General features: G+C 36.5%; 1 protein-coding gene across 10 annotated transcripts in view; it reads left to right on the top strand.

Annotated features, from left to right (window-relative positions):
* The window catches only part of Ptpn20 (protein tyrosine phosphatase non-receptor type 20), an 85,876-nt gene extending 72,269 nt beyond the window's left edge, over nucleotides 1-13,607 (top strand). For 5 of the 10 annotated variants that reach the window (XM_070020395.1, XM_070020396.1, XM_070020397.1 and 2 more), the window contains 4 exons: nucleotides 3,703-4,037; nucleotides 5,284-5,499; nucleotides 11,163-11,225; nucleotides 12,036-13,605. In XM_070020395.1, the coding sequence (XP_069876496.1) occupies nucleotides 3,703-4,037; nucleotides 5,284-5,499; nucleotides 11,163-11,225; nucleotides 12,036-12,101 (680 nt within the window). In that variant the 3' untranslated portion in view covers nucleotides 12,102-13,605. Of the gene's footprint in view, nucleotides 1-3,702; nucleotides 4,038-5,283; nucleotides 5,500-11,162; nucleotides 11,226-12,035 lie in introns of all 10 variants that reach the window. The other 5 variants (XM_070020401.1, XM_070020399.1, XM_070020400.1 and 2 more) reach the window with 2 other exon arrangements.
* Nucleotides 13,608-13,933: the final 326 nt, after the last annotated feature.

The following is a 13,933-nucleotide window of genomic DNA, read 5'->3' as shown; positions in this document are numbered from 1 at the left end:
TCCAAAAATTCATAGGGAACAATAAAAGACCCTGAATAGCAAAAACGATCCTCAACAGAAAGAACAGTGCTGAAGAATATCAATACCAAATTTCAAACTCTACTATAAAGCCATAGTAATCAAAACAGCTTGGTACTGGCACAAGAACAGACCTCAGGACCAATGGAATAGAATTGAACCTACAGACCTATAGCCAACTAATCTTCAATAAGGGAGCTAAAAAAAATAGAATGGAAGAAAGACAGCCTCTTCAGTAAATGGTGCTGGCAAAATTGGTTAACTACTTGTAGAAAACTAAAGCTAGATCCTTTTATATCACCCTGCTCCAGAATCAACTCCAAATGGATCAAAGACCTCGGAGTCAAAGCAGACACTCTGAAAACATTACAAGATGGAATAGGAAAAACCCTAGGTCTCCTGGGCACAGGCCGAAATTTTCTTAATAGAGACCCAGAAACACAACAAATCAAAGAAAGTTGGACAAATGGGATTGCATGAAATTGCAGAGCTTCTGCATGGCAGAGGACATAGCTAGAAAGATCAGTAGAAAGCCCACGGATTGGGAGAAGATCTTCACTAGCCATACAACAGACAAGGGTCTCATATCTAAAATATACTTGGAACTCAAAAAATTAAATCCCCCAACAACAAATCTTCAAAGAAACAACTGCCCAATAAATATGTGGGCTAAAGACTTAACGAGAAACTTTTCTGAAGAGGAAAGAAGGATGGCCAATAGACACATGAAGAAATGCTCATCCTCCCTAGCCATAAAAGAAATGCAAATCAAAACAACATTGAGATACCACCTCACCCCAGTTAGAATGGCTATAATCAAGAACTCTAACAACAGATGCTGGAGGGGATGTGGACAGAAGGGAAACTTAATGCATTGTTGGTGGGAGTGTAAACTTGTTCAACCACTTTGGAAAGCAGCATGGAGGTTCCTCAAAAGACTCCACATAGAGCTCCCCTATGACCCAGCAATCCCACTTTTGGGCATTTACCCAAATGTTTACAAACAAGACCACACTAAAGCTACCAGTACGACTATGTTTATTGCAGCATTATTTACCATAGCTAAGATATGGAACCAACCCAGATGCCCCTCAGTAAATGAATGGATCAAGAAAATATGGTATATATACACAATAGAATTCTATGCCTCCATTAGAAAGAATGACATTGCTCCATTTGTTAGGAAATGGAAAGGCTTGGAAAAAATTATATTAAGTGAAGTAAGCCAGGCCCAAAGAAACATAGGCCCCATGGTTTCCCTTATTTGCAATATCTAGTATATGTCTGAGTCAAGCAGAAAAGGTCAGATAAGGTGATGTTAGGGAAATGAACCCTAAGATATGTATTCAAATGTTTTTTTTTTCATGCGATTGTTTCTAACACATTTATAATATTATTTCTTTGTTGTTTTGTATGTCCCTCCCCCACAGTATAACCCCTGCTTTCAGTGGATTTCATGCCGGTATAATTTGTGGAGGGGAAAGGGAAAAAACAAATTGTTTAAATAGGGATACAGGTGGACCCATCGCAACAATGAGATGTACAAGTGGTTATGTCAAAAACGAACTTTACAACTTTGGTGTGTGTGGGGGGGTGGGCGCATGGGGAGGATTGGATGGGGGGGCAGGGGGAGGATGGGAAGGGATGGGAAGGGGAAACAAAGGAGGAGGCTACAATGCTTGATAAGAAATGTACTCACTATCTTGCTCATGTAATTGTAACCCCTCTGTACAGTATTTTCACAATAAAAAAAATCATGTTCTTTTGAAACTCAGTTAAAAAATAAATGGAAGTTTTAAAAACATTCTTGTCTCTCATTGAAAGGAAGTCACTTGTTTGAAGTCTCATATTGGCCTTCTTTTTTTTTGAAATCTTGGTTATCTTTTTTTTTTTTTCTGGTCGGTCATGGAGCTTGAACTCTGGGCATGAGTGCTGTCCCTCAGCTCTTCAGCTCAAGGCTAGTGCTCTACCACTTGAGTTACCGCACCACTTCCGGTTTTCTGGTGGTTCATTGGAGATAAGATTTTTATGGACTTTCCTGCCTGGGCTGGCTTTGAACTGCAATCCTTAGATCTCAGACTCCTTAGTAGCTAGGATTGCAGGTGTGAGCCACTGGTGCCCGGCTGTTAGTTATCTTTCTATAGCTAGCCATTGTTTATCCTGCTCATTTGTAAGAGAAGCATTCTGTACACTGTGTTGGAAGTTAACAAGGGCCAGAATCCATGCTAAGTCCCTGTTCAGTGATTGCTGTTCATGGCAGCAATCTAAGTGTTATGTGTCATCATGAGGAGTAGAAGGTGGTGGCTGGTGAGGGCACTGCATGGCAGGGAATGGTCCCTGGGTACACTTCTGCTCTCTATGTTGGAGCAATGGCAACACCACAAGTTCAGATGTCTAGGTCAAATAAAGAAGCTCTTGGAAGCCAGGTGCAGATGGCTCATGCCTGTAACCTTAGCTACTCAGGAGACTGAGATCTCTGAGGATCATGGTTCAAAGCCAGCCCTAGAAGAAAAGTCTGCGAGATTCTTATCTCCAATTGACTGCCAAAATAAGCTGGAAAAAGAGCTGTGGTTCAAGAGGTAGAGGACAAGCCTTGAGCACAAAAACTTAGAGACAACACAAAGGTATTGAGTTCAAATCCCAGGACCAGCATACAGAAAGAAGGAAAGGAAGGAAGGAAGGAAGGGAGGGAGGGAGGGAGGGAGGGAGGGAGGGAGGCAAAAAGAAAGATAGAAAGAAAGAAAAAAGAAAAGGAAAGAAAAAAAGAAAAGAAAGGAAGAAAGCTCCTACTTCAGTGGAACAGTTAGGTTTTCCTTTTCGTTCATGCTCTATCATGTTATGTGAGTTCAGTGTTAATTAGAACAAATGCACATGAAAGCATCCTTTTACCCTAACACTTTTGCTTTGACTGGCATGCCAGAGCCAGGTAAAAGCTGTGGAGGGGCATAAAAGTCAACTGCCTTGTGTGCAGGGCACTAGTGGAATTACATTTATCATAGGATCTATCTCTAAACAGTTCTGTTTTTTTTTTTACCTTCACCCCTCCTGCTCTAGGCTTTTAGGTTTCCCAGAGCTGTGGGAGAATGTTATTCATTTACTGCTTCATGGCAGCTTCTTTTCTGCATTCAGTTGCAAACTGATAGATACTTTACTTGCTCTAATCCTGCCTATACCATATTTAACAGGACCCCCAAAGTATTGGGATGTTGGTGGCATTCTTCTTTGTTTTCTAAGGATGAAACTCCCCTAATTCTGTATTTTGTTTGTTTTTTTGTGTGTGGGTCATGGGGCTTGAATTCAGGGCAAAGACATAGTCTTTGAACTTTTTTGCTCAAGGATAGTGCTCTACCACTGGAGCCACAACTCCATTTCTGGCATTTTTGATGGTTAATTGGAGATAAGAGTTTCATGGACTTTCCTTCATGGGCTGGCTTTGAACTGGGGTCCTTAGGTCTCAGCCTCCTGAATAGCTAGGATTATAGGTGTGAGCCACCATGGCTGATTGTGTGTTTCTTATGTTACGCCAATAGGTTTTGTAAGGGAAAAATTACACTCATAGACTCAGATCTTTTTAAAAGAACCTCTTATACATGTATCTACCTGTGTGGAATGCTTTTGTGATGTGTGGGTATATTTCTTCTCCTACATTCTCTTTATCCACCAATGTATCTGTTTCTGTAATAGATGATTCCACACGTGTTGCTCTTGGAAAAAACAAAGACTACATCAATGCTAGTTACATTCGAATAGTCAATTTTGAAGAAGAGTATTTTTATATTGCTACCCAAGGACCACTGCCAAACACCATAGATGACTTTTGGCTAATGGTTTTGGAAAATAATTGTAATGTTATCGCCATGATAACCAGAGAGATAGAAGGTGGGAATGTCAAATGTCACCATTATTGGCCATACTCTCTGAAGGAACCTTTGGAGTTGAAACACGTCCGGATCTTCCTGGAGAACCACCAGATACTTAAATATTTCATCATTCGAATGTTGCAGATTGTGAAGAAGTCCGTAAGTTCAAAAAAGAAAAAGTCAGTACTAAACATATGTTTTATTTCACAAGCAGATGTGTTAAGACTAGAAGTTAAGATAGAACATAGACTGAAGAAGACTCTTTTCTTAAGTAATATTTTTACTTCTCTCTGGAAGCAGAAACTAAGCTACCACTATTTCTACTATCTCAAACTTTGGAGAGAAAAGATCATTGAAAAGGAGAGGTGGAGTGGGGAGAGTGAATATTCGAAGTTGTCTGGTTCTAGCTCCTCTACCAAGTGTGGCTGATAAATAGGTCCTTCAAGTGTGCTAATCACTTATGTAAGGAGGATGAATGATGAACTGAAAACAAAAAAAGTGAGCAGCACTGAGTATTGTGAATGCTTCTTTCTTGGGGATGAAACACTAACAATTTAGTGGGGAAGGAAGCTAATAAAGTCAGTTGTAGATGGTGTGTGTGTTTAGGGGATATAGGAGGCACAGAGGAATGAGAGGCTTGCAATGATTTGTCTACAAATGCTGTTGCTGACCTGTTGAGCCTTGGCCAGGGGGTCTAGAAGAGGAGTATTTGGGCTGAGGCCCGCAGGGGGTTCCCAGGTGGAAAGTCTGCATTAGGATTCTGTCTTTATGGCACAAGATTAAGAACTGGTGAGGCCAGCCTTCATTGAGAGGTCATTAGTGATCAGACAGATATATTCCCCTGAAATATGTGATTCAATGACAACAACCTTCAGCTTACTGCCTTTCAAGTATTGTGGCTATTATTCAATGTCATATACCAACCTTGAGAGCTCCCTAATCCTAATCTGAACAGTAATGAAAACACCTGCTTTACAGGGCTGATGATAGAGATTGAATGAGATAATTTATATAAAGCCTCTTCTAACATAAAACCTGATATATATATATATATATATATATGCACACACATAATGTATGTATTCATGTGTGTATATCATATATAGTATATATAAATAGTGTATATATATTTTTGAACTGCTTGATTCATGTCACCTGTTAATATTCTTATTTCATTATTGCTGTTATACTCTCTTTTGTGAAATATAGAAAAACTCCAAACCTACCAACCTCCAGGATTCTTACAAACATCAGAATTTGATTTGAGTATGCTTTGAAAGCCCTCTATAATGCCAGTATAATTACTTCCACTGTCAGCATCATCATTACTATTATTGGTGTAGCAGAAGTTGAAATGAGCTCTTTTAATACAAGCAAATCATTGAATTTTTTCTGTCTCTCACAGACAGGAGCTGCTCATTTTGTAAAACACCTGCAGTTCACCAGCTGGCCAGACCATGGCACTCCTGCCTCAGCAGATTATTTCATAAAATATGTCCGTTATGTGAGGAAAAGCCATGTGACAGGCCCCGTGGTGGTTCACTGCAGTGCTGGTGTTGGCCGAACTGGGGTATTCATATGTGCAGATGTCGTGTTCTGTGCCATCGAAAAGAACTATTCAGTAAGTGTGAGTCAAGCAAATAAACTCATGTTGTTTACAAATACACCACTTCTAACAGTGTGATAACACTGGAAGACCAATAGCCAGCCAGCCTTAAGGAGCAAGGTAGTATGTGGAAAGCACTTGTGTGTGTAGACTCTCTTGTTCTGCCTTATTCTGCTGCAGTTTCCTGGGGTGGTTGTGCGGTTTAAAGTTTATTATGTAAACAGATGGCTTAGGATGGTATCTGGAATAACTTCTCTTCACCCTTCCACATGGTTTTGATATCTTGCTTAGAGAATGTCCAGAAGTATTTTACTTTTCCGATTGAATGTTAAAGCTCCTTTTTCAAACTAATCACTGAGGGATGTGCTGGTCCATTTAGGCCGGTCATGTCTGCTATAGCCTGTATGGTTAAAAATGGAAAGATAGGCCTTTCCAAAGCAAATTCGGAGTATTATTACACAGAATAAATATAAACCCAGTGATCAAAATAGAGTAAATGTCCTCCAACATGTTGACATTTTTTAATAGGATGAGTCTGGTTTAAATTTATTTCCATAAATAATGTTGTTTTATCCTTTTAGCAGAAAATGCAATAGCATAATGTCTGTAGCTTACGTATTCATCAAAATTTCTTCAGTGATTTCTCTATAATTATCTGCATTTTGTATGCCTTATAGCAAATGTAAAAGCTGCCTTGATTGAGCACTTTACCCCCACATCATAGCTGCCTTAAATTTAAAAAGTATAATCAATATTCTGTAAGTTTATTTGGCAATGTTTTTCTTTTTTAGTGGTATATAACATAATGGTGCATCTTCCAATTAAGAATACTTAGAGTTGATGAAATACAGTGGTACAAAAATAGGAAATATACTCATGGTTTCTTTATTAACTTTCCACACAGCTCTGGAACTGTCACTAACTTAAATACTTTTAATGATAACTCTCTTCATCTCCTTAGAATTGCTTTTTAAAAATACCAGAGCATGTTTATTATCTTCAGCAACTAAAACATACAGAATTTGAGAGTAATCACTTATAAACTTTAAAATCAGTTCCATATATTGGTATTTCATCCAAGAATGTATTCAGTGGGTTGAGCTTTGTTTTAGTTCACTTCAATCAGTATAATAAGACTGGGCAGTCTGGGAAAGAAAAGTTGAATATATAAAGGTTAACTTGGTCTCATAATCTAGAGGGCTGTGAAGTTCAAGATCAGGGTAGTACATCTGGTGAGGGCCTTGTGCTGCTTAAGCTTATGAAGGAAGAGAGGAAGAGAGCATGTGAGAGGCAGACTGCTTTACATCAGCCTCATCCAATACAAGTCTAGTGAAAGTGAGAACTCACTGAGAAAGGCATGAGTCCGTTCTTGAGGACTTCCCATCCATGACCCAAGTACCTTTTACTAGGCCTCCAAATACTGCTATATTGAGAAAATAGGGTTTTATTATTTGTTTGTTTGTTTATTTTTTGGCTGGTCCTGGGGCTTGAACTCAGCTGTACCTGAACTTCTTTAGCTCAAGGCTAGTTCTCTACCACTTGAGCCACAGTACCAATTATGGCTTTTCTGAGTAGTTTATTGGAATTAAGAGTCTCATGGACTTTCTTGCCTGGGCTGGCTTTGAACTGTGATCCTTAGATCTCAGCCTCCTGAGTAGCTAGGATTACAGGCATTAGCCACCAGATACCCGCTAAAAATTAAGCTTCCAACACATGAACTTTGGGGGATAGACTCAAACCATAAAGCCTTGTGGAATGGGCTTCAGGCTAGTTTTTATGTTGTGGGACTCATGTGGGAAATCTTATGAAGTGTAAGTTACCTACCAGTAGTATATGCTAGACTAGCTATAACCTGTGTCTTTAAGATTAGTTTATCGGGCTGGAAAGTTGGCTGAGTGGTAGAATGCTTGCCTCGCATGCATAAGGCCCTGGATTTGATTCCTCAGCACCACATAAGCAGAAAAAAAAGCTGGAAGTGGTGCTGTGGCTCAAGTGGTAGAGCGCTAGTCTTGAGCTGAAGAGCGCCCAGGCCCAGAGTTCAGCCCCCATGACTGACAAAAAAATTAGTTTATCAATTATAATTCTAAAGATATGAGAATATGTAATATGTTCATGAGACTATGAATCTAGACTATTTCCTCTCTGAAGTCATCTTCAGTGTACAGTAACAAATGTTCATTATCAGCGAACATAATGCAGAGAAATGTCATGCAATGAGGGGAAAAGTTCAAATTTGACCATATTGCCCTTTACATAATCAAAATTCTGTTACTCATACACTAAACACACTGTATAGTTCATCTGAGAGTGCTGGTGTGTGTGTGTGTGTGTGTGTGTTGGGTAGTGAAGTAGCATGCTGATTCATCTGACATATTTTTTGACCTGTGTAACTACATTATACTGTTTTCTCAGATGCTTCAACTTTGCTGTTAGAACATCATCCTATAGAAACATAAGCTTTAATTCACCTTTGTGATAAGGTGTTTTACATTTAATTTTTAATTTATCTTTTCCATTTTTGTTGTTTAGAGCCAGGTGTATTTGTCAGTAATCAAACTGAACTGTGAAGATTTCTTCCTTATCACATGTTTATCTCAAACATGTACTGAGCCACTGATAGTTATATCTATGAATTATCTATGAATTTATCAAAGAGCAATGGTAAATAGTTTTCCACTTTTAGTTGTTGTAACTTCGTACCACTTGCAAACATTAGCTGGCCACCAGTTTTATGAAGCTGTTGTATCATGAAAAAATAAGTATCTTTTTCTTACCATGTATTCACAATTTCCAGGCAAACATCATTAGAACAGTTTTTCACCATTTTGTTGATTGTGTATAATTTTTAGTCATAGCATTTGAAAGCACTGTTTTACAAAAAGTTTGTAGAGCATTATTGTTATGTGTGAAACTTTGAGTAATCACTTCTCTTTTTTTAAGCCTGATATTATATAAGCCAATTCTTTACCTTTGAATTAATTCCTTTTTTGGTAAGTGATAAGTTAATAGCTCTTTTGATTAGTTAACTAGAGCATCTCTGCAAATAACATAAGTATGGTTTTAGCACTTCACAAACAAAACTCAATATGAGGAATCATAATTTAGAATATAATTAGTATGAACCCTTTTGGACCTAGCCTAACCCCTGAAGAACTTTTCCTGTTGTTTTTCCAAAATTCTAGAGTTTCATATTTTAGGTATAAGTCTATGGTCCACTGAGTTCACAGTTGTAGATGAAGATTCACTTTATTTATTATTTACTTATTTATTTTTTCCTTAAAGATATCCAGTTATTCTAGCACCATATATTGAAAATGTATCTATAATTTATTCTTTAAAAGACCCAAAGGAGAAGATGAAAAGAGATGCTACAATTTGGGAGAAACTATTTGCAAACCATATAATCCAGGAGAGATTTTGCAGCTAGAATGTATAAAGAACTCTAAAAGATCAACAGTTAATGAAATTCAAACAGCCACCTAGAAATGGTTAAGAGATTTTTTGACAAAAGAGAATATACACATGTTAAGCACATGAAAGATGTGCTGCTTCATTAGTCTTTGGGGAAATGCAACCTAGAACCATGATTAATTTAGCACTACATAGCTCTCAGAATGGCTAATGTAAAAATTGTGAAAAGAACATGCTGGTGATGATACGGAGAAATACTGGTAAGAGTGAGAGCACCTGGACTAGTCTAGATTACCCTTTTTATACATTGAAAGTTTAAAATGATACAGCTACTAGGGAAGATGGTTTTTCAGCTTCTAAACTAATCTAAAACTACCATATGATACAGAATTTAAATGCTTGCCGCATGTATTTCTCCTAGAAGTGAAGACTTATATTCATGTGAAAACCTGTACACAAGTGTTCCTGGCAATGTATATTCATAATAGCCCCATCCTGGAAACAAACTAGATGTCCTTTAACAAGCTTACATAAACTTGTATACATCCATGCTATTGAGTTCTGTTTAGCAATAAAAAGGAATAGACTATTGATATACATAATGGGCTGGATGAGCTCAAAGTATTTATGCTAAGTGAAATGAAAGTTGATTTCAAATGGCTAGATTCTGTATGATTCCATTCATAACTGTCCTGAAATAACAAAACCATAGAGATAGAGAACTGGTTGTCAAAGGCTAGTGACTGAGATGGATGGCTGTGGCTGTAAAGACACAGCATGGAGAGTTCTTCTGATTGACTGTGGTTGCAGTTGCATGGATTCTTCACATATGATTAAACTGCATAACATAGAACTTCACACAACATGATACACAAGATTGCATGCACACACATGCATACACAAGATTACATGTAAAAGAGGAGACATCAGATTTTTTTTGCTAGGCCAGTAGTGTGTGTTTGTTTGTTTTTTTTTAGTTTTGATGTTATACTGTGGTTTTGGTTCAGCATGGTCTCATTATGGGAAGATGGCAGGATGATATCATTAGGAGAAGTGAGGAAAAGGATATACAGGACCTTTGTAGGATTCCCAGTTTATATTACAAAAACAGAAAGTTTTTGAAAGGTTTCATTAAAAGTGTAAATTATTATAAAAATGAAAACTTATTAAAGGAATGCCTCCTTGTTAAGAAATTCTTTTTTTTTTAATTGTGAAAATACTGTACAGAGGGGTTACAATTACACGGGCAAGATAATGAGTACATTTCTTATCAAGCATTGTAGCCTCCTCCTTTGTTTCCCCTTCCCATCCCTTCCCATACTCCTCCCCCCTCCCCACCTAATCCTTCCCCTACCCCCACCCCCTCCCCTGCACCAAAGTTGTAAAGTTCGTTTTCAACATAACGACTGGTACATCTCGTTGTTGCAATGGGTCCACCTGTATCCCTATTTAAATGATTTGTTTTTCCCCTTCCCCTCCACAAATTATACCGACATCAAATACAGTGAAAGCAGGGGTTATACTGTGGGTAAGAGATTATTTCTTTGTTGCTTTGTATGTCCCTGTTAAGAAATTTTATATATTCTTTGGGTTATAGTTAACAAATCCTAAAATATGTGTCAGCATACCCTGCAGCTCATGATTATGCTTGTACTATCTGTGATTCTTCCAGCATGTTCATCAGTGTTGAGCTGGTCTGTACCTATTCAGCTAAGCACATTCCTCTGTGTTCTATTGTCATAACAGTTTCTAAACCCTTCCAGTTTCTGGACCCATCTTACTGTAAACGAACAGCAGAACTTGACCTGAACCTACTTAGTTACCAGCCCTAGTATTGCTGGTCTCCCTATTGTAGGGGAAGAATCTGTCATGTGCAAGTTGACAGGGTTCTTTACATAAGAAACAGCTATGCTATTCTCATAGCCAGAGAAAGCCTTTTCTGTTTTTCCAGAATTACAGTGCTGCCTTCAGTTCTCTTTTTGGATAATACAAAATAATATGCAATGGTAAATTTATTGTCATTTATTTTGGAGAGGAATTTTTTTAAACTGTAGAATATTTCTTATTAAAAATAATGCTTCTGCTTTCTCTAGAAAATGTACTAAAACAAGTCTTCTTCATTTGGATTGCTTTTTAAAATTACATTTTCTTGTGACTGGTTATATCTCTTTTACTGTAAAAGGGATAGAGTATTCATTTGACAATCCATAGGTTTGTGTTTTTTCCCCCTACATAAATAGCACAAAATTACTCTCATCTTGTTACAGTTCAACATCTTGAATATAGTAACTCAAATGAGAGAACAACGTTATGGCATGATTCAAACAAAGGTAAGCTTTTCACAAATAAATTCTAAGAATGGTAAGTAGAAAAATTAGCATTGTGTAGCAGTTTACAATTTATGAAGCTCATTTACCACTTGATGTCGTTGAATTCTTACTTTGCTGAGATGTTGTATACATTCAGACCAATGAGGTCTGCAACTCAGAGTCACTTGGACAGCAAGGGTGAGAGTAGCACTGAACTCCATAATACTTAAGAAACACAATTTGAGGTATCCATTTGCTACTAGAATATCAAGGTTATTGGCATGCTACAAAAAGATGTTGTTATGTCACAGATTAGTAATGAATAACCAGAAGAAGAGATTAAAGAATATTTATGAAACTATCCATATATATATAATATGTAATATAATATGTTCTAGACAATATTAATATCTAAATATAGTATATAAACATGTATATATAATATGACACATAATATTCATTATATATGATAATATAATATAACATACACTATATACATATTTATATATAATATGTATCATATATAATACACATGTAAAATGAGATTAATGTGAGACATTTTAGAATTAGATTTATATTTGCCAGAGAAGATACAGTGAAGTTGATATCAACTTTCCCCTTAACTTACTTCATAACTACCTTGTGATCATTTATCTTCCTCATATTTTATAAGATATATTTACATAAACATGTCCTCCTGTATTCATAGTTAAGTGTTGGTTTTCTGTGGAGCTTTTTTATGTGCCTGAAAAATTAAAATGTGTTCTCCAAAAGTGAGCATTGGTGTTCACCCCCTTATCACTATGTTGGTTTTTGTGTATGTGTACATAGGAGCAGTACCAGTTTTGTTATACAATTGTGCTTGAAGTGCTTCAGAAACTTCAGACTTTGGAATAAGACTTTTGTTGCCCCTCAGAAATTACCAAGTGGCTTGGAGTCTGACCTGCTGTGAAGAGTTTTGCTGTGCCTATAATGTGCTTTCTTGGTTTATCAATTGATTTTTTTCTAAAATCTCCATGAAGGTAGCATCATTTGGTGTGGACAGTGTTTACTCATTTACCTTTCTGGACGATATCAAAATAACCTCTCACACTGTCCAGTAAACTTAAGTTACATAAAATACCTTCATCTTGCCTAATTGGTTCAAGGAATTACAGATCCCAATAAAAGACTTCACTATCTATATTCATTAAGATTTTCTTTTTGAAGATGGCCAAAGGAAGTCAAGGATTTCCAAGACTTTATCAACTCTTATTCTGGAAGAACATAAGATCAATAAACTTCAGGTTTACATCTTGACTTCTGGCAGGAATTTTCAAGATGTATTTATCCATTTCTTAAATTTTACTTTCAGCTAGTATTTGAATAACTCTGTTTAGAAAGAGTCCATATAGAATGGGTTATGTTTTGAAATAAATTGGCTCCAATTTCCTACACTTCATGCTCTGAGGAGCAACTGCCCTCCTAGAGCATCCTGACAGACGTTGCTACTTTGAGAAGTGTCTCATATGTAGGCAGTCCCTCCTTTTCATCATATGACATCTGGTGAGCAGTCTAAAAATAAAATAAAATAGATGTTTACCTAGAACATCCTAGAGGAAATGTTTGCCAGTCCTGACTTATTTCCTATTCCACCCTCACACTTAACCTAGTACTCAGTCTGCTTTGTTAAAAGCAAATATTGTATTTTACTTGCCTCTTATTCTTTAGCTAACCAATAAATTTTGACATAAATATTGTTATGTAATTCTGAGTTATTCATGGTGTTTTTTTTACACCAGACATGTTATTGAAGCTTTGATCTATGATAGCTTTTTCTCCAGTTCCACTGAGTCATTGCTTTGCATTGCTGTTCCACCTTTGCTGAGAGAAATAGGTGCTGGATCTGGAAACAAGATCTTGAAAAAATAAAATTCAAAGTTATGGAAATGAAAACTTCCATAGAATAGTTTTGAAAAGGTTCTGGCTTATTACATCCATCATATTATAGGACTTGCCTCAAACACTTATAATGATATTTTGGTCAAGGAGTTATGGTGATCAGTTATGCTTAATTATAACCTACAAAGCAGTTCATGAGGGACTTTGTACAGTGATGTCAGTGGGGATCATAATTGTCTGGGTAATATGTTGAGGAAAAAATTAATACTAATTTATAAATCCTAGGTTTTTTTATGAGGCTTATTTTAATCCTTTGGCTGAACAAATACTTGAATGGGTTAATTAGAATTGATCATTCTCATTTGAAAAATGATATGCCAGAAGTGTATATGATATTAAATCAAATTGATTCTAGCTGTTTGTATTGCTTTTATAAATAATAGTCTGTGTGAACAATAATTTTATTTTGATGATTGGCCTTTAATATTTGCACCTGTAATTTTATTTTTATTGTTACTGTAAAATAATAGGTATAATGCATAACGATGTTCCTGATGAGGATTTTATGCTGTTATTTAAAAGAAAATGTTTACTATGTGTTCCCTGAACTATTTTTTATTTATCTGGGCTTTATGATTTCTTGTAAAGAACAATTTCTGTGTCTTGATGTTAAACATGTCCCTTCTTTAGTGTGTTTAATGTATATCTCATATTTTTACACCTGGGCTATTTTTAGTTTTCCAGGGAAATTAAATAATTATGGAAATACTGATTGCCTGTGTTTTCATTTTATTCTTAGAAGGTGAATTTCATTTAAATTTAAAACTTTTCATTAATTGAAATACTAA

This window comes from Dipodomys merriami, unplaced genomic scaffold (assembly GCF_024711535.1).
Source record: "Dipodomys merriami isolate MVZ:Mamm:240054 unplaced genomic scaffold, mDipMer1.0.p SCAF_14, whole genome shotgun sequence".
Lineage (NCBI taxonomy): Eukaryota > Metazoa > Chordata > Mammalia > Rodentia > Heteromyidae > Dipodomys > Dipodomys merriami.
The sequence above is the reverse complement of the archived record's forward strand: the minus strand, read 5'-3'. Positions and strand labels throughout refer to the sequence as shown.